The 24520-nt window shown below is 51.6% G+C and overlaps 1 protein-coding gene across 1 annotated transcript in view; it reads left to right on the forward strand.

The window, feature by feature from the left end:
• The first annotated feature begins 8856 nt into the window (after nucleotides 1-8856).
• LOC142418126 (uncharacterized) overlaps nucleotides 8857-24520 on the forward strand; it is a 100605-nt gene continuing 84941 nt past the window's right edge. Inside the window, exon 1 of the mRNA XM_075519561.1 lies at nucleotides 8857-8953. Within this exon, the coding sequence (XP_075375676.1) occupies nucleotides 8857-8953 (97 nt within the window). The remainder of the gene's footprint in view (nucleotides 8954-24520) is intronic.

The raw sequence follows: 24520 nt of genomic DNA on the forward strand, positions 1-24520 counted from the left end.
CGGCATGGCAAAACCCTCCAAGGTGTGCGCATTTAAAATTGATGAGTTTTATCATCTGGAAGGCTGTGCGCTCCGACACGTGCAGTGCCCGGGGCTGGAGGGGGCCCGCAGGGCAACCCCCGCTGTGAGAACTGCTCTGCCCCCGGGTCCGGAGACACTCCTGCAGCCTCTCTCCTCTCTTTTCCTTTCTTTTTGTTTCTTTCTTTTTTTTTTTTTTTTTTTTTTGCACTAGACAAATCAAGGAAGAAGGCTCCCTCCTTAGGGGAAGGCAGCGGCGGGAGTGCATCTCTCTCTCCCCCTCTCACCCACCTCCCTACTGCCTTGTCTAGTTCAAAGACACGCACCAGATGCCAAATCCACGAGACATGTGAGAAGCCAAGAGAAGAGCGGTCCCCACCTTCGACGGCGGAAAAAGCAGACTGTCGATCCTTTTTGAGATTGGCGCAGTTTTTGTTGGGCTATTTCTTAATTAATTTATTATTATATTTTTCCCCCCGGTCAGGGTGGGAGTCGGGGGTTGCAAATGGACACACATGAACAAAGACTGCATCCGCGTTTTATCTCGTTCACCGCTAAGAAGGAAGAGATCTACCCAAGAAACTGGGAGAGGAGAAACACAGACCAGAACAAAGGACAGTCCATTGGGACTTGATGTTCAGCCACAGCAATCCTTTTTGGCGGAGCCAGTGACACACCCCCGAGCTGACCGAGCGCTCCGGCAGCTGGGACTCTGCTCCGACACTGCTGCCATGTGGATCTCTTTTATTTTACTCACCACGTCGGGTCCTTCACACTGACACATGATAAAGCCACAAGAGAACTACTTTGTAAGGACTGTTTCCTTGCTGCTGAGACTTTTCTTTCCGTCCCTCTCTCCTGTCGACTGCAACACGCCCTCACTGTTTTGTCTTGTTTACAATATAAGCTTGATTTAGCAAAAAACAACTAAAAAAAAAAAATCCAGAAAAAAAAAAAGAGGAAAAAGCGTAGGGGTGAGAAGAAGAAATGTTATTGGTTTTATATCAAGCTATTAGATAGAACTTTAACTTTTCATTGTGTGCATTTTTGTAAATTGTACAGTAAAAAAAAAAAAAAAAGAAAAAAATACTCTTTATGTAGAGAATTAGTCCAATTGTCGTTCCAGGTCCCACTGTTTCTACCGAATGCTCCAGTTGTTCACTACTAAGTGCCTAACCTTTGAAATCTTTCACAGCGACGATGCAACCTCTTGCTTCGATGCATCAGGCCTTGGGCGAGCGTGGGGAGGGGCAGGAGGGGAGGGAGGGCAGAGCCGGGAGGAGCCGCTCGTCTCGGCGGTTCCGCGGTGCACACAACGCCCTGCGTCGCATTACTGGACAGTGTATTCGAGTACCAGGTTGGAAGCTTACAGTAGGGAAGGCAAACATGCTTTGGGGTTGGTTTGGGTTTTGTTGGCCTTTTTTTTTTTCTTCTTCTTTTTTTTTTTTTTAATATACTTTTATTGGTGGGAGGGGAGTGATTGCAGCAAACAAAACTGGCCTTTTCTCATTGACTAGTGTTTAGGTCCTGTGGGAGAGATGCAGGTGGAAAAGTAGAGCATCTGCAGAGGTACTCTTGCAGGAGAAGAAGCGTCTTTCACGCTGCATGTCCAGTCGCAGTTGGGCTGCGAGAGCTCTGGCCATGTTCCATGGTGCACAACTTGTGTTGAGGGCAGTTGGAGAGGGTCGTGTTTTTATTGCCTGTTAAGAGAAGGTTAAAAAAAAAAAGAAAAGCAAAACCTCTAACTCTGATTCTCAGGGATGAGATTTCTGTGTTCTTGCAACGACTCTTATGTTGGACGATTTCTTTCTTTTGTGCACGTGTGCATTTCTGCACTTTGAGCCTGGGAAAGGGGCAAACGTGATGTGCTGGCAGGGAGGGAGCGCTGAAAGAAGAGCCTGGGCAGGACCTTGCGTCCGTGGGTCTGACGAACCATTGTAGAGCTAATCTGGGGCCCAGAGCAGCCGGAGGGCACTGACAAAAGGTTAAAGGAGGAAGGGTGGGAGGTGCCAGATGAGCACATCGCTGAACATGCTGATAGGAAAGACGAGAGTGTTGAACAGATGAATTTTTTCAGAGGATCTACCAAGCCCCAGAACTGTGAAACTTCTCTAGGTGATTGCTTAGGACAGGTAGAGATCCTGCTGGACCCTGGTGATTCGTTTTGTCGCTGGGGTGGTTGGAGGGTATCGCATGCTACCAAAATGCTCAGGAGGTCTCTCGTGCTCTCAGCAAAAGTCTTTCAGCCTCAGGCGGGGAGCAGCCTGCTGTAGGGTAGTTCTTCACATCTCCTGTAGCTGTTCTGTTGAGGAAATTCAACATGTTTTCGTTTCCTTCTGTGGTTTTTTTGTTCTGTTACTAAATAATAATCTCTGGCCAATCTCATCCCTGGATTCTGCTAAAGGGTAACTCCGGGCTATATATCTGTCTCTGTATTTATGTGCACTTTGAATAAAGGAAGTGCGGTAGCCAGAGGTCCGCGATGGGTAACGGCTGTAATTTGCAAATGGAGGGCTATGCAACAAGATGACACGTTCGGAAACACATCCAAACCACCGAGAGTCAGAAAGACCTACATCCATTCTGTAGCTTTATCTGCTGGATTTTCCTGTTTCAGGCTTCAGCATGATTGTGACCAAATGTTTTATACATTTTCCTTATATGAAGGCACAAACACTTTATCTGAAATTTTAAAGAAAATGTTACTATTTTACTCCAGGAAGTAAAGGAGAGGGAAAAAAGCAATCTCTCTGACAGTGCATGCAAACATTGTACCCACACTGGAAAGCAAAAGAGATGTCTTTCTGTACTGAATAATTCCGTCTTTTTCTCTACTCTGCGTTTCCCCTTCCTCTACCATTTTAGATCCCCAAACCCCCAGCCCCACACTAATCCACCATCTGGAAGCGCACAGCCAAACAATGGCCTTGGGTCACTCCAGTTCTTAGGCAGAACACGAAGAAGAATCTCCAGTTGTCTAATCCTCCACTCGCCTCGTAGGGGTCGATGACAGTGACAGACAAGCCTGACCACAATTGTTCATAACCCTTTTCCTACCTTTTTTTACAGCCTCTCTGCTGTCTCTTCAATGCATACATGTTATTTCCAAGAATCCTCATAGTGAGTTGCCAAACTTGAATTGCACCAATCAGTTTTCTGCATCCAGAACCAGTCTCGTAGTGGCTGTACTTTGAATAAGTAATGTTTGCATGTAAAATATATACATATATACATATATATAAAAAGTATGTGCATGGAAAATGTTTATCTTCGTACTTTTTTGATACAATGTATTCATCAGTTGTTAATTTTTAATTATATTTGATATAAATTGGGGGTTTGTTGCAAAACTTTATATTTAAAAAAACAGTGTTAAAAATTATAAAAGTTCCAACCATGCAACACAAGCGGAACTTTACCCAAAAAAAAAAGGGGGAAAAAAAGAAAAAAAAAAAGGTTCTGTGATTGCCTAGTTTGCTGCCTGAGTAATATTTATCAGCCAAACTTTGAATTCTGCAGTTGTTTCTACAATTACATTTTGTATGAAGCAAAGTCCTTGAATTAAAATAAAAACTTAGCAAAAAAACTTACAAATTCAAAGATGGTGTGTGCAGTGTGCTAGTGACCGGGAGACCGCCATCCTGAGAGCAGCCTCCCACCCGGCGGGCTGGCTAGGAGAGAGCTGCAGGAGGCAGCTTGGCTTGACCACCACGTTGAGTGATAGCCCGTGAAATCCGGTGTGAAACCAGGTTTAGTTTAGCCCAAATTGGGATGCTGTAAGAAATTGGCCGCGTCTGTGTTTGTTTCCTTACAGGCTTCACAGATGCTCGGTCTGAGCAGGGAGCTGTTTGCAAATTTGCCTTTGCAGTGTGGATCCAGTATGGAGATTACAGTTCCTGGAGTCCAACAGGCAGCAAAATCACATTATTTAAGATGAGGGTTACAAAAATCCCTAGCAGTGATTGATTCTTTGGAGGTTTTTAACAGAGGACTGTTTATCTTGTTGATGTGCAAAAATGTTGGGCATGCGGCTCCCTTTAGGATTAACCCTTCTCAAACCTTACACCCACTCCCAGCAAGTATCCTTTGTGCTACCTCAGGTAGGCATGGGCATGGAAACCAGTAGCGTGTGGGGTTGGATTGGTGTCAGGAGTCTGCCATGTGTCCAGGGCATGCTGTAGCACTTGTAGAAAAAATATATAATAATAATAATAATAATAATAATAATAATAATAATAATAATAATACTTGCTGAGTGTATCTTGAAGTTCCTACTCACAAGGCTTGTACTGAGCAGAAGAAAAACCCAAGGTCTGTTGGTACACGAGGAAGGAACTTTTAATTTCTTTGGATAACTGGAGAACCGCCTTCATTCCCTAGGAGGGGGAAAAATCCACTGCGTGCACTCCATCAGGGTGTGTTGTTGTGACACTTCTGACAACGCCAAGGACTCTCCAAAAAATTAAGAAAAATTACTAGCAGCTGCAGAGCACTGCTGAAGGCAGGACCATCACATTTTTGCATTTTTCAGTACTGTTCAGAGCACAAGGTCTATTTTAGTATTCAACTCTTCTTCTTGTTCTTCTCTCTTGTTGCATCTTTTCTGTGATGAGACCACCCAAAGTCCCACCTGAGATTCAGGTATCGTGTGAAATGCTGTACATGCAAGAAAAAGGTCTTTTCCCTCCTGATCACCAGTTCAGGCTGTAGCATGTGAAGAAAATGGTTTTGCTTGAGGTCACACAGCAAATTATTAGCAAAATTTGGAGCAGAATAACTTCTCTTGGCTTGCAGTCTTTCTGGGGTGGGACAACAGTGGAGCATAGGGGAGAAGAGTAGGATTTGTATTAAATTTTTTAAATATCCCAAAGAAACAGGAGGAATGGAGAGTTCTGAATGTGCCTGAGCAGCGTACAAGGGAAAGTTTGAAGAATAGTGCAAAATTTGCGAGTCAGTGTGCATCCCGACTTCAGCGGGGACCCCCGTGGCATTTGCTCCACCGCAACCATCTGGGGAGCTGGAATCTGCCTGGAGGACCAGATGAGCAACCTCTCCCCTCCAGATGCTTGTCACAGAGCAGCTCCAAAACCAGCTTAAAATCCCATATGTGTTTTCAAATCCTAAAAGCCTTTTGGGGGCTTTCTGCCTTTTTTTCTTCTTTTTTTTTTGTTTGCTTTATTTTTTCTTTCTTTCTCTTTATGTCAGTTGTATTCTTTTGGTCCATGAGACCAAGGCAGTGATGCACCCAACAACTTCTCCAGGGACTGCCTGAGTCCTGGGGCGAAGGAGCTGGAGCAGGAGGGATCCCTGCCACTGGACTCGAAGCATCTCCCATGTCTGAGACATGGGAGCTGAAACACCCTGTTTTGCTTTGCTTTTGAGTTCAGCTGAACTCCACAAAATGGCTCTGTTTTTGTACCTCATCCCCAGCACCGCCTGGTTCTCATGACCGCCGCAACGCCGTTCATGCAAAGCTGCTGTGAGCGGGTTTGCATGAGGTCTCTTCCCCTCAGGGGCACATCTTGCCAGCAGAGACTGCTACATTTCTGCTCCCTATATCTCCACTCCCAGCCCTATGGATAAAATCTGGGCTTCGGATCAGTATTTCCGAGGACAGCACCCCCACGCCTCGTTTTACCATTAGGGGGTAGCATTTTCAGGCTTTTTCTACTTTCTAGGGAAACAAAAAACCGAAAAAGGCTGATAAAGCTCTCCTTGCTACTCTTGGAGGGTCGTTCTCTGAAATATTTGTCTTAGGATGCAGAAAACTTGGGGCGAGACACACCTGAGTCTGGTGAGTGCAGGTAATTTGGCCTTTTATATTCCCCAGAGAATTAAAACCCAGCATCATCTGGCTGATTCCCCGTTCCAGCCACATTTGCAGATGGTGCCCGTAGACTCCTGCGTACCCTCCAAGCTGATGAATTAGTCGTCCCAGTGGAATTCATCCCTCTTGATCAGCCCTAAGTAGATCTCCTGATATTTTCAGGGCTGTGGAAAGCACTGTTTTCAGAAAGTGCCTGATCATATTAACGAGCCTCAACTCAACACTGTCCCTCAGCACATTCCAAAATATTTTGCAAAAGAGGCTGGGTTTGCATCTTCATTTGATAAAAAAGGGAAATTGGGACACCTCAAGGGGACTAAATTGCCCAGGGTCACCCAGGAAGCGAGCGCAGAAGTGAGGACAAGGTCTCCTGAGCTCCTGCAGGTTACTCTGCCTCCTTCATGTCTCGGTGTTTTAAATCACTGGTGTGTGCGTGATTTTTTTACATTCACAGGCTCCTAGTAGGATGCTAGTGAGGTGACACTGGGAATTTGGCATCTCACTAGCAGATGCATTCGTTCATTGGAGGGAATTCAAAGCCAAGGAGCAATAACAAAAATGATGAAAGGTTGGGGACTGATTCATGGTGGTAGCCGTAAGGAGCTCTGCACAGTCATGGAGAAGGGCGGCTCTGATAAGGCTGTGCAAATATTTGTGGGGGTGAAGTCCTGAGGCGGGTGAGTCAGCATGGAGGAGCTGCTGAAGCTGTTTGAGAAGGGAGGTCTGAGCAAACCAGCTCCCGAGCGAACTGATGGAAACACCAGAATAGGGCCCCTTCACCCGCAGAGGAAGCCTGGGACATGCTGATGGAGCAGAGCTGTGTTAATTCAAATAAAACAGTATCAATAACCGTAGTTTATTCATTTTATCCTCATCTCCACTTTCTGTCATTGCTCTGAAACAGAATATCCCAGCACTGGCTTTGTCTGTGTCTGTTTTTATCATTTCTCTGTTTCTGGCAGCCTTTTCTCTGCCCAGCATGGCACAAACAGAGGAGGAGGAGGAGGCATGGTCTTTGCCCAGCTACTCCTGCACAAAAGTCTGAAATACCCCCAGGGGTGTAAAACCCCATTTTCTCACAGGAGGCTGAGGAGGGGGGTGGATGTGGTTGTGTTACTGGATTCAGCAAAATGATAGTGTGTTTAAAAAGATGATGCTGAGCTGAGCCAACAGCACTGTGGCAAAATAAATGCATGCCTTTTACAAGGTTTTTTTTCCCTCCTCATGGAGTGGAGAGCATTTAAAAGATCTGTTTCTGTGGGTGATCCATCTAAAAAAAACTCCTCCTGCAGTGGGATGGTGGTATGCGAAAGGAGCAGAGGGCAGAGCCTCTGCGCTGCCAGGCGGTTGCATGTCCCACAGCAGACACCGGCTGTAGGACAGAGCCAAGAGATGCGACGGGAGATGTGCTGCTGGGACAGAAGGTCACAGCCATGGAAATCAATGGGATTCAGCAACACCTGAGAAAGGAAAGCCAAACCCGTGTCACATGTTCTTGACAAATAAAGTCCTCTACACGGCAAAGTGAATGGCTCCTTGAGTGTCTCTGACCTTCATTTCCTGGACAAGCTGAGTCAGTGCATGGCAGGGGAAGGTCCTTGAAACCAGCAGAGAGGGGTGAGCACAGCACCTTTTGCACCCAGCTGGGCTCACGTCTCCCCAGGATCAAGCAGCAAACAGGACCTAAAGAGAGGAGCTTACAGAAGCCTAATTTCTCACTGCTGTGGTGCGGTGTACAGCCAGGTGACACCACCGGGCACTTGAGCACCTCCTGGCAAGGGACATCCACCCGCAGGCAGGCAGGTCTGGCTGCCCTTTACTGAAGGTTCCCATGTTTTTGGGTCTCTGGGTGATTGCTGCAGAGAAAATGCTTTCACAGACTGGGAGTGAGCCTGCCTGCTCTGTGGGCCTGAGCCAAAACTCCCAAAGGGCTTCTGTGAGCGTCCAGGGGTTTGTCACAAACAGCAGAGCGCTCCTGGGAAGCCGTGTGGCCATGGCGGTAGGGTCTGTGCCACTGGTGATACCAGAGACCTTACTGTGTAGCACAGAGCAGCGTCTGCCATGGGGCAGCGCTCGTGCAGGGGGCTGTGCAGACATGGGGCTCTCTGGGGTGGGGACGGGGGAAACTCGCTTTTGGGGTATCTCTCTGCAAATACCTTCCAGTGTGATGCTGTTGTGGCTGGTGCTAAGGAGCAGCTGGGTGGCACCGCTGGGAGGGTGACGGTGCCCTGTGCCTCCGGAGGAGCCCGCAGTGGTGTGAGGGCTGGGCAGGACCTCAGAGAGGTGAGATTTAAACCATGTAAGGCCAAGAAGGGGGTAAACTGGCCCAGACTCTGGGTAAGGACAGCAGGGTTAAATGTAGAGGATCAGTACAGCTCTCACAGGAGAGTTGGGGTCCCTCACTAACCCCAAAATGCCAGGGCAGGAGGCTGCTATGTTCCCATCACCCTAGATACCCCACTGGGGAAGGCAGCAGGCTGGGAGCCAGCTTTGGGAGTAAAGCATGCCCGAAGAACGCTTGCAGCAACTTTTATTTGGGGGGTGTGGTGTGTCTCCTTTACCTGTGGAGGCCAAACCAGCACACGGTGGGGGGGTCACTAACCCCTGCAGCACCCTGTTGAGGTACAAGCGTGTGTCTGTGTCTGTGTGTCTGTGTGTTACCCCATGCAGCTCTGCACACGGAGGGTGGGGGGAATCCCCCCTCCAAGCCCTGCAGCGCCGGGGGACGGGGTCGTCGGGAGCGCCTCTGATTTTGGGGGGGGCTGAAGGGGGCTTTAACCCCTGCAACACCGGGCCCGCAGGAGTACGTGTTAACCCTTGCAGAGGGGCGTGTGGGGAAGGGGGCGGAGGGACGGGGGTGCCCCCCCCGCAGGGTGCGGGGGTCCCCGCAGCGCCGGGCGGGCCGGGGCGGAGCGGGCCGGGGCCGGGGGCGGGGGCGGCGGGGCCGTGCCTGCCCCGGCAGCGGCGGCGGGGCCGGGCCGGGATGCGGCGGGGCCGGGGCCGGGCGCACGATGCGCTGCGGGGCGCTGGCGCTGGCGCTGCTCTGCGCCCTGCCCCTCTGCCCGGCGGGGCTGGAGCCCCCCGAGCCGGGCTCCGGGCTGCACGCAGGTAGGAGCGCACGGGGGCGGCGGGACTGCACCCCTGCCCCGGGGCGGGGGAGGCTGGGAGCGGCCCCGGGGCGAAGGCGGGGGCGGGGGGTGTCTCACACGATCCCCCCCCCCCCCCCCCCCCCCGCCCACGCGTGCGGTCCGCTGGGGCATGGCGGCGTCCCGCGGGCGCGCAGCCCGCTGCCTCCCGCCGCCTCCCGCCGCCTCCCGCCGCCCCCGGCCGGGATGCTCGGCGCGGCCGTCCCCGCTCGGATGCGCTGTTAGCGCAGGGCTGCCGCCCCGGGCACGGCCGGGTGCCCGCCGGAGCGGGGAGCGCGGCTCGGAGCGCCTCCGGCAGCCGGGGCTCTGCGGGGATGCGGCGGCGGTTGCCGGGGTCGGGAGGCGGGGGGGGGGGGTATCCCCTGGTGCCCCGGGATCTCGGCCGCGGGCAGCCACGCGTGCTTTGGGGGCAGAAAGGCTTCCCCACGGCCCCCCGTCGCTGCAAATGGCATCCCCCGTGGGACCGGGTGGGCGGTGTTGGGGGGCTGGCAGGGAAGGTCTCTCTTTGGGGGGCCTCAGGGTGGCATAAGGGTCTCGGTGGCAGGGCCACTGCTGGAGCAGGGCACGGTGTCCCTCTCCCTGCAGGAGCAGAGCAGCCGGACTCGCCGGCATTTGTGCATCACTTCTCTGATGTATAATATAACATAAGGGGCTTGTGTGTGCCACAGCTGGAGCTCTTCTCGTATCTGGGGCACTGCAGCCCGTCTCCACGTCCCTCGTCCTTTCCCTCTGCATCTGGTTACCGAGTCACTGTCCTGAAAGTTTTCACAAAACTTTTGGGAATGCCGAGTCCTGTCCCTCCCCGTGGCAGGAGCCCCTGCCCGGCTCCCGCCTGGGACGGACACAGCGGGGTCCAGGCCCCTCACCCTATAAAATGGGGCCCAGGACTGGTTTGCCTCATGAAAACTCCAAGCAAGCTGTTTCCAAAGTTTGGTGCATGGGGCTGGGACTTTTCACTAGGAAGTGATGTGCTGTATGGGGGATGGCAAATACTTTATTAAAGGGACTATAAAAAAGGATGTTTATTTTGAAGGAAGCGCTGACTGTTTCTAAGGCATTCGTTCCTGCATTTGCATTGTGCTAACATGTACGGGTCCCAGTCAGAGGCGGTGGCCCCATGCTCCTGGCCACTGCACAAACCCCTGCCCAAAACCATGCATGTTTGGACGAGGTTAGAGTATACCAGAAGCTTCAATACAGCCACATCGATGGGAATGTGGTTCTGAGAGGGAAACCACTGATTTATCTCAATAGAGCTTAACTCCACTTGAACCTTGGCTCAGAAACAAGGCTGGAGTGATGCAGTTCACAGCCTGGGAAACTGAGCTGGGAATTGCATTCCAGGGGCTGGAACTGGGGCAAAATCCAAGTGGGGATAAGGTGCAGGGGGACTGGGGTTGAACTGAGGAACTTGGGAGGTGATAACTCCAGTGAGGGTATGGGGCTGTGTGGGGAGGAAGGGAGAGGGCAGAGAGGGGTGTCTGCAGCCCAGCGTTTCCCTGGGCACGGCAGGGGAGGGAAGAGCTGGAAGTGCCAGTTGGCTGTAGCAGCATTAGGAAGCTTCACGCTCGTTATATGTCTTTATTTCCTTTGGGTCATGGGGCAGCCCTGGAGGATTTGACTGAGCATCATCCAGGTGTGTGGCTTTACCCTTTGATCACTGCTGCCCAGGCTGGTAAAGGTCACGAGCTCAGGCAGGTTTTCAGGTTTTATTGTAGATCCTGCTGGTGAATGGGGCACAGTCCTCCAAATGTGTGGGTTTCTCACGCTTTGGCATAAAACAAGACAGTTCTTTGGGGTTGAGGCTCTTGTTCTTCAGCCAGTCCCTACTGATAGTGCAGTTCTGCTCCAAGGAAGGGCTGTGTAGCACAGCTGCAATAAATGTCCTCAAGGAGAGGGATGGGCAGTGAGGAGCAGCTGTCTGCAGAGCCTGGCTGGCCTTCCCAAGCTTGGCTTGGCTTTCAAGCTGGACCAGTGGCCTGTGGCACTCCTGCGTCCGGCCGGTGCTTCATTCACTGAGCCCGAGTCAAGTGGGGAATAATTGAAGCCAGGAGCGAGTGCCAGAGGAGAGCACCTAATGACTTGAGCCAGGCGTTGGTGTTCAAAGCTGGTGGAACCTTGTTGAGGTTGCACATTCCCTCTGCTCTGTGCAGCAGCAGAGAGGGCATGGTGTGCGGCATTTGGGGCACCTTAGGGTTGGAAGGAAATTAGGACCCATTTCTTAGATGGAGCCATTAGGAAATTAGGATCCATTTCTTCTTCTTCTCTCACTCCAGCTCAGTCGGGATTAGATGATTTGTTGATGCCTTCTGGGCCTCTGCTGGGGTTGGGGTAGCAGTTGGTATTTCTGCAGCATCCCTCTCATGGGGGTTGGCATCATCCCCTCTCCTGTGTCTGGATGGAAGAGTGGTTTGCTTGGCTCATGCCTGGGAGAGGCCAGTTTATAAGTTCATAAGCCCCAGCTGGGGCTTTGGGTTGTAAAAGCAGGAGGTGAATCCATCTGGGAGGGAAACTGGGCTGTAGCCATTTGTTGTGTTTGTAGCTGTTACCAAAACGATGCTTGCTGATGATCTCGGGAGGGCCAAGGGTGCCAGAAATGGGTGGGAATTGACCCCGGTGTGCTGGGAATGGGGCTGCCTGGTGTCCTGTCCCCCATGAGCGCTGGTTCCCTTGAAGCACACCCATGCCCTTTAAGCAAACAGCGTTTGCACTGAATTGAATCTGTCCCTTGAGCCCTAATCCGCATATTACCTGGAGCAGAAAGCCAGCCTGGAAATGGTGGTAGGGGTGATTTTTGGGGAGCATTATAAGGCAGCAGGTGGGAGCCGATCTCCTTGTGATTGCTGCTCTGGAGCTGTGTGTAAGCTGGCATGCACGGCATGTTGTGCAGCGTAGGCAAAGCCCCAAGTGCCTCCTTCCCCAGGCTGAGTTACTCACCTTGCACCTATTTTTGATGGTTTGAGCTGTAACGATCCCTGAGTGAGACCCCTCACAGTGCTGTGGATCTGTGCTGGTGGGGGGAATGGTTGGGAAAGCGGCACGGGCAATGTTTCTCTGAGTTTGGGCTGCTGTGGGGTTGCATGAGCCCCGGCTGCTGCTGAGCATCCCCCCCCTCCATGTCCCCAGGTGCCCAGATGTGCTGGCACCTGTGGGCACAACACTGGTCTCTCCAGGGCTTTGCTGAGCTCGCCCCGCCGAAGGGCAGACGTTCGGGGATGCTCGGGTTAAGGAGGTGGGGAAAGTGGGAAACCTCCTTGGTGTAGTGGCAGTCTGGTTGCTCCAGGGCTCCTGGGAGCTGTTTCTTTCCCTATAAAGTGCAACAACCATAATTGCAACCCGGCCCCACAAAACACAAAACTCCCCAAACCGATCCAGAAAAATCCCGTCTGGGAACGTGACCCAAAAATGAATGCGCACGAACAATTTGCCATTAATTAAAGCTTAGAGTCACCCAATTAAAATCTGCTTAATTAAGAGATGAGTGGCATCTGAAAATGCAACACTTGACTCCTGCAGATGGTCTTTCTTGCTCGAGGGTTGGTGACAGAGTGGTGGGGAATGGAGTTTACTCCAGTTGGCGGCCGGTCACAAGCGGTGTCCCCAGGGCTCTGTGCTGGGGCCAGTCCTGTTCAATATCTTTATCAATGATCTGGATGAAGGGATCGAGTGCACCCTCAGTAAGTCTGCAGACGACACCAAGTTGGGCAGGAGTGTTGATCTGCTGGGGGGCAGGAAGGCTCTGCAGAGGGACCTGGACAGGCTGGATCGATGGGCCAAGGTCAATTGTATGGGGTTCAACAAGGCTCAGTGCTGGGTCCTGCACTTGGGCCACAGCAACCCCATGCAACGCTACAGGCTTGGGGAAGAGTGGCTGGAAAGCTGCCTGGCAGAGAAGGACCTGGGGGTGTTGGTTGACAGCCGGCTGAATATGAGCCAGCAGTGTGCCCAGGTGGCCAAGAAAGCCAATGGCATCCTGGCTTGTATCAGGAATAGCGTGGCCAGCAGGACTAGGGAAGTGACCGTGCCCCTGTACTCGGCACTGGTGAGGCCGCACCTTGAATGCTGTGTTCAGTGTTGGGCCCCCCACTCCAAGAGAGACATTGAGGGGCTGGAGCGTGTCCAGAGAAGGGCAACGGAGCTGGGGAAGGGTCTGGAGCACAAGGCTGATGGGGAGCGGCTGAGGGACCTGGGGTTGTTCAGCCTGGAGAAAAGGAGGCTGAGGGGAGACCTCATCGCTCTCTACAACTGCCTGAAAGGAGGCTGTAGAGAGGTGGGGTCGGTCTCTTCTCCCAGGTCACAAGTGACAGGACGAGAGGAAATGGCCTCCAGTTGCGCCAGGGGAGGTTTAGACTGGATATGAGGAAATGTTACTTCACTGAAAGGGTTGTCCAGCACTGGAACAGGCTGCCCAGGGCAGTGGTGGAGTCCCCATCCCTGGAGGTATTTAAAAGCTGTTTGGATGAGGTGCTCAGGGACATGGTGTAGTGGTGGGCTGGGCAGTGTTAGGTTTATGGTTGGCCTCGATGATCTTAAAGGTCTTTTCCAACCTCTACGATTCTGTGATTATGTGATTCTGTGAAAGTAGTCTTTCAGTAAATTATCCTCCTGGAGGTCTGGTACTCTGAAATATCCAACAAGGCATTGTGCAGCAAGGCTCCTCAGATCTGGTGTCTTACACTGTTGTGTGCTTGTAATTAGGATGTGTACATGGACTTTGTAAACTAAATGTTTAACCTAATGTAGCTATGCAAAATCATACATAAATTGTGATGCATTAGTACTGTTTGTGCATGTACAGTAGCATATGTTTTATATGACATAGGTCACCTTTGTGTATGTGCATATATGTATATAAAGCTTTCAAAATTATGGTAATCTTAATTAGTTTGCAAGTCAAGTTGCTTAAAAATCCAGAAGTAAGAGATTTGGACTCTTCATGTCATCTCCATTTGATCCTCCAGTGCATGCACGTTACTATGGAGTCCTCAATTAGGCAATCATATGGTATCATTTTTTTTCCCCTCACAAGACCCTAAATTGTCCTTTTAAAGTGGCATAAATACAGGGGTCACTGCCTCTATCCCCATCACAGAGAGAGTCTGTGCGGCCTTCCCCTGTGGCTGTTTGTCCCTATGAAGGCAGAGAACAAACGATTAAAACTCCAGGGCTTGCAGGAGTTATGAGAGCCCCCAGACAGAGCCCACCAGTATATTTTTACAATGCAGCTTTTATCTCAGAGGTCCTTCATGCACTTAGCTGAGGTTTTTCCGCACCAAAGGATGCAGGGGAGCCAGCCCGGGTTTGTTGTGCTTTGGGTCCATTCGAAGGGGGCTGGAAGGATGGATGCAGGGTTGCTGCAGGGCTGCGCTGCCTCCCGGGGGGGCGAGATGGCCAGCCGAGGGGTCGGTCTGCTCCGCTTCCCTGCAAAAAGAAGAATCAAAACCTGGAGAATTTGGTGCAGTTTTCTGCACTGGGCCTGAAGGAGCGCTTTCCTACGTGACGTGAAAGATGTCCCATCGTAACGTGAAGACTTGGAGCGATGGCAAAGCTCGCCTGTTCCCGGGTGGGCTGCAGTGAGCAATTGCCCTCGCAGCTGAAAAACACCCCTGCCCCCATCTGAAGTCTTGAGTTTGCTGAGCATTAGTTTCCAGCTGTTATCTTCTAGACTAAAGAGCCCTTTTCCACCCTAAAATCCTCCAGTTCCTTTGCCCCTGAGTTGGGAAGAGGTGGGTAGAGGCAGGAGGCCTTGCTGCTTTCCCTTGGACAAATGCTCGTGGCACAAATGCCATCACTTGCACTTGATAACTTTTGGTTGCTTGGTTGTATCCCCACTTGCACGAACTCAGTGAGGTTGGGTGCCCGCTCGCTTGGGTGCTTTGGGAACCCCAGCCTGGATGTGGCCCCGGTTTCCTCTGACGTGTCCAGAGGAGAAGGCACTGACCCAGGACATGACGCTGCGTTTTGGGATGCGGCATGTGCTGGGTGCTTTCACACTGCCCTCACCAAACGCTGCCATCCCACCCAGCGCCACTGCTTTCTCGAGGTGATGGGAGACACACGGTGCTAACGGCAGAGCCATAAGGGACAGGGACACTGGGGTGCAGGGACGCTGGGGCGTGTGTGCCTGCACAGCGCTGGTGCTGCTCCTAGGGCTGCTGTATCCAGCCAGCTGCCGTGATGATGCTTTTTGCTGTGGTGTTTTACTGTGCCAAACTTGAGCTGTTTGGATTGAAAAGTCTTTCTGTTGAAAGACTTTTCTGTGTTGGGATCAGTGCGATGTCAGTGCGATGCTGGAGTCCTCAGCGTTTCCACATAAAATACCGGTCCTCATAATTGAGGACCAGCACATACCACACACCGCACACATTTATGTGTCCTCAGTGAGTCCACATAAAATGCTGAATTATTTGAAAAATTTCAGTCAAAACTGTCCAGCAGTTCCCAGGATCCTTCTCTTCAGCGTGTATTTGTATTCCTGTAAACTGGAGTGCAGACTTGAAGTTTGGCAGCATCTCCACGAGAAATCCTTCCAGATTAGACCGAGTTATAAAATCTTAAACCTTTCCACGAGCCCTGGGCCATACGGAGCCTCATTTCCTGAAAACTCTCTCTCCCTGTTGATTTTTTTAAAGTGCCCACTCTCTCTGTGCCAGCAGGTCTGGATCCTGCCCTGGGCCGGCTCCGGCACTCGGCAGCCCGCGTCCCGACGCGTGCCACCGTGCAGAGCAAACAAGGATGGGGTGCTCCTGCCTGCCTTGCAGCCAGGGATGCTAGCACTGCTTGCACCTCTATTTTTTGCATGTAATAGGTGGAAATCATTACATTTAAAGTCTAGTGTGCTGGGAAAGGGTTTCAAGGGTGAATAACTGCTGGTCCTTACAGGAAGATTTTTCTAGAGGAGAAGCGTCATGGATAGCCTGCATGCTGCAGATTTATGATCATATAAACTTACCGGGGAGTTGAGCTAGATGATACATGTATTGCGCCTGTGGAAAAATAAACAGTTTGAACTGGGCCGTGCACTGTTACGCCTAAGCCGGTGCCTGCCCTTGTCGAAATATTGACAGAAGCTTCGCTGCTCTCCCAGGCAAAGCCTGGTGCCAGCAAGCGGCTCCAGCTCCTGGCGCTCAAGCCCAAGCTAAGCCGGGCTGGTTTTAGGTTTGCCTCCAGCGAGGTGGAGGGATCCGGGGGCTGGCGGACACAGGGTTTGGTGTGAGAAGCAGCTAGGGGTGGCTGTCCCCACCCCTTGCCTCGGGGCAGGCTTCCAAAAGTCTCCTAATTTCTTGCGGGGGGGGGCTGCCATCTGCTCCTGGTTGAGGTCCTGGCTGCGCAGCGGGGGCTGACGTAACGTCGTTTTACCCCCGGCCAAGGAAGCCAGAGATCTTTGTGTATGTTCAGTATGTGCTATATATATACATAACATCAATCTTCGCTCTCACTAGCCTTGTAGTCATTGTGGGGCCGTGGGGCTGGTGTTAAGCCTGTGCGGGCAAGGGATGCTGGCTGTGGTACCGCTATCAGCAGCTGTGAATGGCTGCAGCTCAGACTCGGAGGAGAGGAGCCCGCTCCCCCGATCGCTGCGGCATATGGGATCATTCGTTGCTCTGGGGTTTTGTTTTGTTTGAGCCTCGTTTGGGAAGGAAAGCTCAGGAGCCCCTTTGGAGAGGTGGGGGATATCCGGTGGCTCGCGCAGACTCTGGGGTGCTGGGGCCTCGGTCCTCGTGGCCCCAGCTGGGTGCAGGCTCGGGGCTTGGCTCTGCAGGGTGCGAGGAAGGAGCCCTCCTCTGCGGGGATGCTCTGGCATCTGGGAGGGTCTGCGCTGGTGTTGCAGCTCTTGCCCAGGCAGCCGGGGAAAGGGTCTCTCCTCCTCCTGCCTGTCGACCCCGGCAGCGTTTCAGGGGACAGACGTGAGCGCAGAAACCTCATTTCCTTCAGCTAAAAAGAGAGCGGAAGGCTGTTCACCCCGACCTGCCATTGCATAGCAAGATTATTATTTCTTTTTTGTGCTTTGCTCCCTATTTTGAAACAAACCAGGCTGGCGAGGCTGGGTCTGTCCCCTTCCTTCACATCGCAGAGTGAGCGTGGGAGAGCTCAGCGAGGGGCCGAGCATCCTTGGCTCTGCCAGCTGCACCCTGGGGCGTAGCAGCGTGGTGAGACCTGGTCCTGCCGTGGGCTCTGCTTTGCGGGGGGCAGACGGTGACGTGGGCAGCAGGGAGTGCTTCCTGACTGCCAGCTGGTGGCAAGGGACTCCTTGTCCCCATAGTTCCTTCATTTGTGCAAAGGCTTAATTCAACCTGCAGCCCCTGTGACAGAGCAGTCAGCTGAACAGCTTTGCTCTCCTGTGGCCATCAATTAAGAAAAAAACCTCTCTAAGACTTAAGCACCCTCCTCCCTGTCTTTCCCACTCCAAGAATTCAAGAGAGCAACATAGTGACAAAAATCAGCTTGTGTTTAGGGCATGTCAACCTTGACAGTTGATGGCAATTAGTGCAGCACTAATTACCCACATGGAACTTTGCCTAGCTCCCCCACCCCTCCCAGCAGTGTAATTCCTGTGGGGTTAAAGGCCACCTCAGGTCACATCGCACTGATCCCGGTGCCGCTGGGGACAAGGGTGCCCCGGCGTGCGGCCGGGTGCCGGCTGGGTAGATGGGAGGCAGGCAGCGGGACGGAGGGACGCAGCAGCCCCTCGCCCTGCAGCCGCGAGTCTCTTTGTCTCATCGGATTTGCCGCAGTGGTTTCATAGACGGGTTGCAGCAGCTCTGCAGGAAGGAGCGCCAGGATTTGCTGTGATAAGGTGGATTTCTTTTCCCTAATTTCCTTTCCCTCTCCCCCCCCACCCGTGGTGCCTGCTGAGGGACAGCGTTTCTGGGAGGGGGCGAGGAGACCCGAGGAGATGTGTTGGCTCTCTGGGAGCAAGGTTACCTCCAATGCTTCCCTATCGCCGCTCACTCCCGGCAGCCCCGACGCGCTCTGCGGGTGTCCCCTCGGGATGCTGCAGGGTGTGGATGCAGCATGGCCAGTGCTGCTCGTCCTCGGGTGGCTGCAGTGCATTGCCACACCGGGGTGCTCAGCAGCCTGGCCCCCCCGCATCAAATCACAGAATCATAGAACAACCCAGGTTGGAAGGGACCTCCAAAGATCATGTGGTCCAAGCTTTTGTGGTTAAGGGAGCCTAGATGAGGTTGCCTAGCACCCTGTCCAATTGCATCTTGAAACCCTCCAGCGATGGGCACTCCCTCACATCCCTGGGGAGGTTGTTCCAGTGATTGATTGTTCTCACTGTAAAATAATTCTTTCTTGTATCAAGATAAAACCTGTCCTGGTGCGACTTGTACCTGTTGCCCCTTGTCTTCTCCATGTCACTCCTTGTGAAGAGAGAGCCTCCGGCCACTTTGTAGCTGCCCTTTTAAGTACTGGAATACTGTGATGAGGTCCCCTCGAGCCTTTTCCAGGGACGATAGACCTAACTCCTTCAGTCTTTCCTCACAGGGCATGTTCTCCAGCCCTTTGCTCATCTTCAAAGCCCCTCTCTCTTTTCTGCTCCCCTCCCATCTGCTGCTTGGTGGCCAGGGCTGGATGACGTCCCCCGCCACAGCCTGCGGAGGCCATCACCTCGTTGCAAGCCTTAAACACCGGCTCGGTTCCTCCTCTAAAGCTCACAGGAGCCGCAATGGGGAATTCTTGCTGCAGGATTTCTGGTTGGGGAAAGCAAACGGGGAGCTGCTTGTGGAGTCCCCCCTCCTGGCTTTCCACAGGGGTCCGATCCCAGGAGGAGAGGGTAATGGGGTGGTGAATTAATGACGTTTCAGCCGGGGCTGGGCTGCTCAGGGTTTTGGGAAGTCTCCGAGGCCGTTCAGCCAAGCTGTGCAGAGCACTGTGCGGGAGTAGTTGTTCTGGCTGGTTCCGAATTACCACGGACATTGTGTGAGCGGTGATGGCTGTGCCAAAATCGCTCTTCACGCAAGTGTCCTTATCAATGCTTGCAGGTTGTCAAATCGTTCTCTTAATGTTGCCAGTCCAAAACATTTGAAGAGTTTGTCAAGGGACCCAATATTTATTCCCGAGTATCGACATGCAGATACACACTTCTGTGCTTATTTCCATAGGAACCAGGTTCGTAAATCCTCTTTGTAAAGCAGAAGAGGAGTTTCTGCCTAATTCCCATGACTCCCAGAACTGGGGCTCAGGGAAAGCTCCAGCTATTGTGCCAGCCTTCACCAGGTGGTGCACACCAGCTCGCTTGAGCTGCTGTGACTTTATTGAATAACCGAGCGCATTAAAGACTTCACCAAATAATTAATTTGCACAAGACTTTCTCAGAAGCTTAAACCCCTCTGTTAAGATGGCATTGCCCTTCCCAGAGCAGGTTCATCCTTGGATGCTTCTTCTCCAGGTCCCTCTCAGCATCTGCGATGAGGAGCAGAAAGTGATTGCCCCTTTCTAGACACGTACGGTTTTCTTGTTAGGTTTACCAAGCTCTCTCTCTTTTTCTTTTTTTTTTAAAGAAAGGGAAGGTGTTAGGGCAAACCATGCAGCTTTGCAGCTCCCCAGGCAGAGGGAGGCAGCTGGGGTTTTCTAGAGGTACGATGCCCTTTGGGATGTGGGATGTACCTGAAAACTGGAAAGATGCTTGCACTGGGCTCTATCTGAAAAATGCCTGTGCTGATCCGAGTGTGTACGGCATCCCTATGGCAGCTCAGCCTGTGAAGGCATCGCTGCTCTTTTTTTTTTTTTTCCACAGTCAAGTTCTTCATAAATTAATTCATTATTTGAAAGATGGGAGTGATTAGTAAACAAATTGGCAGAAAACAGATGTGTTGGGAACGGAATCTAGTCCCAAACATCAGAGCTAGCTGGAAACATTTTCCTCCACGTCTTTCCAGTGCGTTTTCAACACAAAAATGCACTTTCTGCAGTTGAGATGCTGAGATTTTTCTACATAAATTTTTCCCTTAGAAAAATATGTAGCTTTTCCATTGAGAAAACAGAAATAGACTATTTCACTGCAGGCCAGTTCAACCCCAGTAAAACCACTCCCAGCTTGGGGAGGTCACTGTACAGCCCAGGTGGTATCAGATCACCTCTCCCCGGATGCTGCCTTGCCCTGCTCTGCTTCTCCCTCCCTATCCCTGTCGAGCAGGGTGAGTAGGCAGGAGAGTGGGTCCATTAATCCCGGGAACTAATACAGCCCCACAAGGTGATGAAGGTTAATACTGAGCTCCCTCCAAACGAAATATGATGGTCCATTTCCAAAGATCTCATTCAAATTGTTTCATTTGGGAAGAATGTCAGAATTTCTTCTTTTTGATCCAAAATGCCTCAGCAAATTGTCTGGCTATTTTAAAGCATCCCCTTTTTTTTTTTTTTTGCTAGTAGGTTTTCTCTGCTCTGAGACAAGACAGATGGGGCAGGGGTATTTCAGTGTCTGATCACAACCAGGCATTGAGGCACGGACGGAAATGCCGGCGTCTCCCCTAGGCTGGGATTTCTCATATCTGCTGGAGTTTGTTGAGCATCGTGGGCTCGTGCCAGGCTGGGGAGGGCTGAGCCTTCGCTGGCCCCAGCTGCCCCAAAGGGTGAGCTTTGAAATAGCGCTGCAGCCGCTTGCGTAAGGTGCTTCACATATTTCCCCAGCCAACCTCACTACGCCAGGGAGACCAGCTGGAGGAGTCAGCTGCAAGCATGAGCACCCAGAGAACCGAGGATGGCTGCAGGCATTCAAGGCTGGGGATGGCAGTGGCATTTTTGCATATGCTCCTTTTCTTATTGAAACACTTGTCCATAGGCAAAAACTTATCCTGAGAGCCATCAGGGCAGGGGAGCAAGGAGCGGATGAGCAGATTTGGAGCTGGCGATGAGTGGCAGCAATGCATCTCACGGAAACGAAGGGCTAAACCTCCTGTAGCTCGTGGAACTCTCACAGCTTCTGGCACCACTTTAGGAAGTTAATATGGGTGCTTTTTCCCAGGGCGGTGTGAATCTTTGATGTGCACATGGCCTTTTTTTTCTCTGCTCTAAGGAGCCCCATCATCTGCATTTATTTACAACTTGAGAGCTCCGCTCGGCAGTGGGGACCCAGGACTGGGGGTGGGACCTGGTGCTGCAGCACCTGGTGTCCCTGTTGTGTTTAATGGCTCCATATGGTGGGCGTGCAGAGTTCATCCCCTCCTAAACCTCTGTGGGGAAATTACAGGGGTTGGGCACAGGTCAAACAGATTTAGCTTAGGGAAAACAGTTGATTTTTGTTGCTTTCACCAGAGTGCGAGTGAAGGTCAATTTTTTTTTTCTTTTTGGTCCCTTAAAATCGTTCAAATAGCAGTTTCTATTTTCTTAAAGGAAAAAAAACCCTACAGAAAGGTAATTAACTTTTATTTGTTGAAAGCTGACTACCCTCACAACTAGCATTATGCAGAGATATGCTTCCCTGCTTGCAGAAAATTGATGTATTCTAAGTTGACATATTTAGATAAAACAAAATATTTCCATCGAGACTTGGAGAAATAAGAGAAGCAGGTAGGTAATATATCGCAGAGACATCTTAAAGCACTTCAGAGCCCCAAACCCATCCATGACAGATGCAGGGATAATCTCTCCTGCTGCTCAACTGCAGGCAGCTGTGGAGGAGTATGCAGCTGATGTTTATTGCAGCAGCCAGTCCCAACTGCTTAGAGCTGGCAATGAAAACCAGAAGAGCATGGGGGGAGGATGGTTTAGTGCAGAGAAAGGGCCAGGATCTTTCACACCAGCTTGTCTGGATGGTTTTGATGGGAGAAGCTAGTCCAGTATCCCTGCCTTTTTTTCTTTGGGTGGGGAAAGGTCTGGTTGCTAGATGCCCGGTGCCCCAACTTGGAGAGGACCTGGGAGCAGATGGCTGAGGACGAGCTAAGGACCGAGCAGATACAGAGCGCTCTCCCCGTGCGAGAGCTCGTTAGCGGAGGGGCTCCACTCATAACTAACTTTATGATGGGTGATTCCTGGGAAATGAAGCATCCGTAGCCTTTGAAGTCAGGACCCAACCAGGAAGCAGTGGGATGGGGTGGCCGTGACACAGAGCAGGGCTGGGGCTCCCTGATCTCTTGCTTCGCCGTGGCCCTGCACTAGCTGCTGTTTCTCTGCCCGTGATTTCCATCTGTAAAACGGGGAGTGATGCTAGACAGATGCATGCTTTTACTCTTTCTGTAATGGCTCTGAGCTGAGATCTCTTTGCAAGACAAAATGCAGCCAGGCAGTAGATTATGTTCCATTAGCTCTTCACTTTCTCTCTCTCTCTTTTTTTTTTAAAAAAAACCTGCTAGACATGATGTTTTGAAGAAGTGCTGTTATTTTGTCAGCTTGCTCTGTCTTATGCTTATCCGTTCCCTCTCTCCCTATCCCTGTGAGTGCCAATGTTTATGCCATTGCGATTTCAGCAGAGCGCTCTGGATTGTAATGGAGAAAAGCGGGAGTTGCTGGGCTGGCTTGGAGCAGATCCTACCAGCCGGGGAAAAATGCCATGAGGCAGTGCATGAGGATGGAAAAATGCCATGAGGCAGAGCTGAGGATGACACGACTCATCCCTGAAAGGTGTAAATCAGAAGAGATATTCAAAGTAACCCCAGTCATGAAGACCACAGAGTCGCAGGGCAAGGAAGTGGGGTGACAAGAATTTATTGGGATATTCTCTGTGTGTACGGCACCATGTGGGACCCAGACCTGATGTGTTTTGGGGCACTTGTATGCCTCTGTACTAACAATTAAGTGTGTGTATACTCAAGACTAAGTATGAGTGCATGCTACAGGTTAAGTATGGATTTTCAGAGTGAAAGAGGTACGTTTTATTATGACTTTTTCTGCTTTCCTGCTGCTGAGCCTTTGTTTCTAAGCCACATTTTCAATGGCAGCTTCCCCTGGGAGTGGGAAATGCTTGACTAAAGAGGCAGGTTAAACGAGTTGCCATCCAACGAAGGCATCTGCTGCACAGGATTGAAACCTTTAGTTTGTCAGAGTTGCATTTTTAATACTTTTCTGAAGTCCTTGAATGGATCAATTAAACAGCTGGGCTTTGCCTGTGGAAATGCTGGTCTTTGTTTTGGCAGGTGGGGATGTACCAAGACTAAGAGAGATGTTCTGTAATGAGAGCTATTAAAAGGTTGTTAGCAATGCAGAGGGGTTTTGAAGTTGGATCTTGCTTTCTGGCAGTGAGCTTTGTGTGAGCGGAGTTTAAACAACCCCTGTGCTCCCCCCCCCTTACTGGAGTATTTTGAATGTTTTAATTTTGAGGGTGGCAAACTGAAAGATTTGGGTGAGAGGAGACAGAGGACCTGGTCTCCATCATGCCACATGGTCCTCCTTGCCCTGGCCAGTGACTAGAGGACACAGGGGGTTGGAGCTTAAAGTGAGCTTCAAAGAAAGAGGGACAAAGAGATGAAACCAGTACGCGCTCTGTACGTAGAGTTTGAGTGACTTAAAGAACAGGGTTTTGGCCGGGTGACCTCTCTGTCCTACATCACTTGGAAGCTCCTGCCTCTGCCCGCATCCAGCCAGCTCCTCGGTGCCTCTCCGACGTTTTCCCCACAGTCTCTCTAGTGGAGGTTTGAACACAGACTGCACCGTGGCACAGAAATGCTTTGCGGTGTGGCTGCCAGAGATTTTGCAGGAACTCAGTGGCTGCAATCAGCCGATTGCAAGGTCTCGCTTTCTTCCAGGGCAGGGTGGTTGGTGTAGGGACCTTCCTTCCTGGCAGCACGTGAAGAGGTTTGTTCTAATTTCAGAAAGACCGTGTTTCTTCCTTGCAGCCTCAGAGCAAACCTGGGCAACCAAGCCCCGAGCTCCCTACCACAACTTAAATGAAAAATTGCCCAATTTTTCCAGTTTCACGCCAATAACTGCGAGGTTTTGTACTCATTTGGAAGGAGAGAAGGGACCGAGTTCCTCGCACAGGAGTGTTTGAGCAAGACTTCAGCCTGGGGCAGATTGCAGGTCCTGTGCTGAGCCCTCCCATGCTCCACAGGCAGCAAAAAAAGGCAGCTGTAAATTACCCCCAGCCTTCCTGCTGATGTATTGCAGGGGCAAAAGCCAGGGCAGGTCACAGCTGCCTCAGACCTGCTCCTGGGGCTGGTACGGAGGAGGAAAGTGCTCCTTCCTCCTTGTCAGTGGGAAATGCATGAGGGTGAGTGTGTATTTAATGCCCTCAAGCCGCAGTTCATGGCCAGGTGCTTTCTAGTGGCCATGGAGTTTGCACCAGCTCTTGGCATCAAATCATCCCTCAGGGCTGAAGTCGGCTTCAGTGGCTGTGAACAGGATGCTGCCATTGCCCGGCAGGTCAGCACTTGCCCCTGCCTGGCAATGGTTTGAGCCTGGACGAAAGGTGGGGGCTCCCGGGCTGGCTGCCCACCCCGATCTGCTCCCAGCCCCCGGGGAGAGCCACTTACTCCGGCCTGCTGAGGATGAACCAAAGCGGTGTCCATCTCCCTGTGTGCCTGTGGCAAGCAAAAGTCATCCTGCTCGGACTAGGCAGGTCTTGCAAAACCACGTACAGTGCTTTAAC

Source organism: Mycteria americana, chromosome 17, assembly GCF_035582795.1.
Source record: "Mycteria americana isolate JAX WOST 10 ecotype Jacksonville Zoo and Gardens chromosome 17, USCA_MyAme_1.0, whole genome shotgun sequence".
NCBI classification, from domain to species: Eukaryota; Metazoa; Chordata; class Aves; order Ciconiiformes; family Ciconiidae; genus Mycteria; species Mycteria americana.